Raw genomic sequence first — 4,462 nt, 5'->3', positions numbered from 1 at the left:
CTGCGGTTATCTAATCAGGATGATGATCATGATTACATTTGTTGTCAAAAAAGTGCTCAATCTAGTATGCATCACTTGGTCTTCCAATTTCACTGAGCTAGAGCTATGATCGTCTACTTGGAGTGTTGACCAGGAAAAAGGTATACATCTCTTGGTCTTCCAATCTTATTGAGCCAAACTTGTGGTCATCTGATCGGAGTGCTGACCGAGATTGTATTTACTCTTTGAGAGACACTCGACTCAAGAAAAAAAAAATATAATTTTATATTTGACCATCTGATCGGGGAAGACAATGAGTGGGTAGTAGGCCTTTCTTCATATTTGTTTTATAATTTTATATTATTTTTATATTTTAGTTTGTAAATTTTATTTTTAAAACATAATGTTTCAGTTTTAGTTTTAGGGTCGGAGCATATATAATATAGATACTAAAAAAAATATATATAATATATATACTAAAACAAAGTTTGGGGACCCAAAACTCAAGGTACCTCTGCCCTTGTTACCCTCTTACCCTCTATTATTATTATTATTATTATTATTATTATTATTATTAATTTCATCTAAATCTTCCTCTAAATTCTAAATTGAACAAACACGTTATATTAGCTATGATTTGATAGCTGTTACATGGTACAATACAAATTTAACTATGTTAACCTATCATTCATGTTGCAATAGATACAATTTCGTAATTACTATAATACAAATTCGACCATATTCATCTACTATTCATATTGTAGTAATCACGATTTCGTAGCTACTAGGATGTGTCAAATTAATTCAAAATTTAAATGAGAAATTTAGATAAGAGATAATAATAAAAATTGTACCCAGGGGTTAGAGGATAAATATACATTGAGAACCAACACCCTTTTAGTTAAAAAGTAAAGTTGGCAAAAAGACAATTTTTTTTCTACCCAATAATAGCAAGGATAAGAGGAAGTAAAATAAGTTAACAGCCGTCTCATAATTAAGAAAAGTAATTGATTCAAAACCGCATCGATTAATCTAAAATGATTAAAATAAAAAAAATTTCAAAGCGAACAAACTAAATTTTACAATCAAATTGAACAAATCAAACCAATATAAAATTTATTAATTTTTTTATTAGTCGATTCATTGAACAGTTAAATCATTCTAATTTATCAGTCTAAGTTGTATAGGTGTTCTTCGATTCGAACATATAGATCAATTGCTTATAATATAATAAAAATAATGTTTCAATTTAATTAATTTGTGAAATTTAAAATTTAAACTGAATTGATATATATATATAATTAACCGAACCCGACTTTCTAATTTGAAAATTTAATTTCATTTGATCATCTTTTAATTAATCATCCACACGTAACATGTTCAAGGCGAAAAGACATTTAAAATTCATTCCAAAAGGCTAATAAAATTATTTAATTAATTAGGAAAATTTTGAGTTAATCGTAATATAGTCACGCATGGAGCAACATTAACATGTCAACCCATATAAAATATATCGGGTCCCACAAATGAAGCAAGCAATTCTTCTTCTTCTTTTAATTTCGATCTTAATTCCTTCCTCAGGAATGGAGCTTGCTGTTACAATCCTGCGAGGAGATACGTGCCTTCTTATCAATCCCTGTAACTTTCATGTCACAGCTCACGTCCAAGCTCATGCGCCACAACTGCAACACGCCGATCTTCGTGTTCACCGAAAATTTGGCCGTTAGCTTGATCCAAAGAGCTTTACTGGTCGCTTTCAGGCTTTTGCCGGAGCGAAGGACCAATTTGAGGTCGGTCGTGCTCCCCTGAGGTTGGAAGAACCCCAGCGTCGACCCGGTGGCGAACTCTCCGCCGCCGTGGTGGGAAGCGACGGCATGGCCGCCGGCGGCGTAGGACAAGCCGACTCTGTTACTTGGATTGAGGACTCTCACTGAGAAGTCGTACTCTGTTGTTGATTTTGAGGTTTTCTTGACGGTGAGGGACTCGACGGAGAAGGTGGGGGCGGTGGGTCTGACGCAGGCGAAGAAGATGATGGCGGCGACGGTGAGGAGGAGGAGGGGGAGGAAGACGGGGAGGAGGAGGCGTCTGAGGACGTGGAAGCAGGGGCAGCGGTTCTGGCGGCGGAGCTTGATCTGGTTGCGGTAGTGGTCGGCGAGGGCGGCGTTCTCGGGCGGGGGGACGCGGTAGATTTGGTCCTTGGGCACTTGGACGACGTAGGTTTCGTGGTCGGCGCAGGGCGGGGGCGGAAGCGGCCTGCAGGGCTCGAGAGGCGCCGCCTGCTCCGCCATGGGAGGGGGGCGGAGGGATCCGGAGCGGCAAGGAGAAGGAAAAGGTGGCGGTGAATGGGCGAGAAAAGACGAGGGAGAGGGCAGTGCATTGCGCCATGGAGGGGAAAGAGACGCGGGGAGGAAATTACCGCAAACAAGTAAAAGGACAGCTCCAATGGAGTGGAGGAGTTGGCTATTTTTAGTAATTAATTTGAGCCAAGCTTTTTTCTTTTTTCTTTTTTCTTTTTTTTTAGTTATGAAAAGAATTAAATTTGTCAAACCAATAAAAATTTATTACCGGTTTGATTTTATTTCTTGTTTTTATAATTATTTTCTTATATTTTTAGCCGGACCTCGTAAAATTATTATTATGACTTTGTAATTATGGGCTCAGAAAATAATTTTTGTAATATAAGATAAAATTAAGTATAATAAAATATTACTCTCCTCCATTTTAACTATTTTACTTATATTTTAGATAAAACATTTTTCTCAATTAGAACGATTAAACGGACCAATTTATAATGGAACGGGTCAGCCATTTGATAAAGTGGTGCAGAACAAACCCAGATTAAAAAATCCTTAACCCAATCCAATTATATATATACATAATGTTTTTATTTTTGAGTTATTGAAACTCATAGCAGTTATTGAATTTTGAAATAGACGGTTATAGATCATAAATTGCTTTTCCCACCCCTCGCAGCCTCACCCGTTAAATAACGTTTTTACCCCTTTCTTTAAAATAATAAGTTATTTTATTCTAACTCCTTAACTTTTATTTTTTAAAAATTTTATTTACCCTTTTCTTTAATTTTATTTTTTTAATCAATGTTTTTTATCTTTTATAATTTTTATTTTGATATATAATTTTTAGACTTTTAAAATTTTTACAAATAATTTTTCCTAAAATCTACTTATTAAAAAAAATAAAAGATTACAAGAGATGGAATCCTCTATCCCCAATATCACCTATCCTTGTGTTCCACTCGTCGCCCCAGCCCATCGCCAGCGACCTCCAGTCATCGTTCCGATCAAAACTATATCCTAAGGGAAAGATGAACGCAGGAGGTCGCACACCAACGTGATCGACACCGAAATCTTGTTGGATGTGAGCAAATTTTCATCTGTCGTCGATCTGAGTCCCTGTTCAGATTCGGTCAGATTTCTACGTCGATCGCGCCAGTGGTGACCCCCTGAGTTCACCTTCCCCATAGGATATAGTCATGATTGAGACGCCGACCGGAGGTCGCCGATGGTGGGCTGGAGGCGATGAGTGGGACACGAGGGCAGAAAAAATTAAGGACAGAGAATCTGACTCTAATTACTTCTTCCCCTGTCTGACCGTACATCTCCTTTCAAATGACCTTTATACCTTTTTTTTATTTTTTATTATACAATTTTATTTATGATTTTTCATCAAATTTTCATATATATAAATTTTTATTTTTATTTTAGATTTAATCAATTTTGTTTTTATTTTGATTTAATTTTAAATTGTATATTATTTGTATTAATTTCATATATATAATCTACTATTAAAAAAAATACAAATATATAATAAAAATATTAAAAATATAATCTTCCTGTTTTTTTTTTAATTTTTTTAACGCTACCTGATAAAAAATAAAATTGATAAAAGGGAATAAGAGTAAATTTTAAAGTGTCAGTGAGGTGGGAAAAGCATGTCTTTATAAATTTTGAGTTCCTAAAATTATTACCTTTAGGAATCTTTTTTCATAAGTAGACAAATGTATCAATGAGACAATGAGTCATTTAAATATTCCATATCTTCCTTTGTTTACTTGAACTGATGGACAATTAGGTGGATTAAAATGGTATTTGTTCCATTAGTTTTTATAAAATAATAATAATAATAATAATAATAATAACCACACCTCCAATTTGTAACATGTTCATGCCTTGGCATAGTCAAGAGATGCAAAGACACCACTATCTCTCAAAGGTTAGGGTTTGAATCAGGTTGAGTTATATGAGAAAAGAGGGTCGGGCAACCACAAGTAAAAAAAAAAGAGTTAAAAACTTGTGACTAGTCTAGTATGCCTAAAAAAACATTCCACTTTAGTTTTAAGTTTAGGAGATTTTTTCCTCAACCAAGCTAACCCAAATCTACTACGGGCCAACCCATGCGGGTCATGGGCCCAAGTGGGTCACCCACCTAGATTCATATTTAAATGAGTTAGATAAAATTTTAA

At 35.0% G+C, this 4,462-nt stretch overlaps 1 protein-coding gene across 1 annotated transcript; it reads right to left on the bottom strand.

Annotated features, from left to right (window-relative positions):
• Positions 1-1,521: 1,521 nt before the first annotated feature.
• On the bottom strand, positions 1,522-2,585 carry LOC121973472 (NDR1/HIN1-like protein 13). The gene has a single exon (XM_042524891.1). The coding sequence runs from the start codon at positions 2,265-2,267 to the stop codon at positions 1,557-1,559; it is 711 nt and encodes a 236-aa protein (XP_042380825.1). The 5' UTR covers positions 2,268-2,585; the 3' UTR covers positions 1,522-1,556.
• Positions 2,586-4,462: the final 1,877 nt, after the last annotated feature.

The sequence above is a fragment of the Zingiber officinale genome, chromosome 4A (assembly GCF_018446385.1).
Source record: "Zingiber officinale cultivar Zhangliang chromosome 4A, Zo_v1.1, whole genome shotgun sequence".
In the NCBI taxonomy this organism is placed as follows: domain Eukaryota; kingdom Viridiplantae; phylum Streptophyta; class Magnoliopsida; order Zingiberales; family Zingiberaceae; genus Zingiber; species Zingiber officinale.
This window is presented reverse-complemented; position numbering and strand designations above follow the sequence as displayed.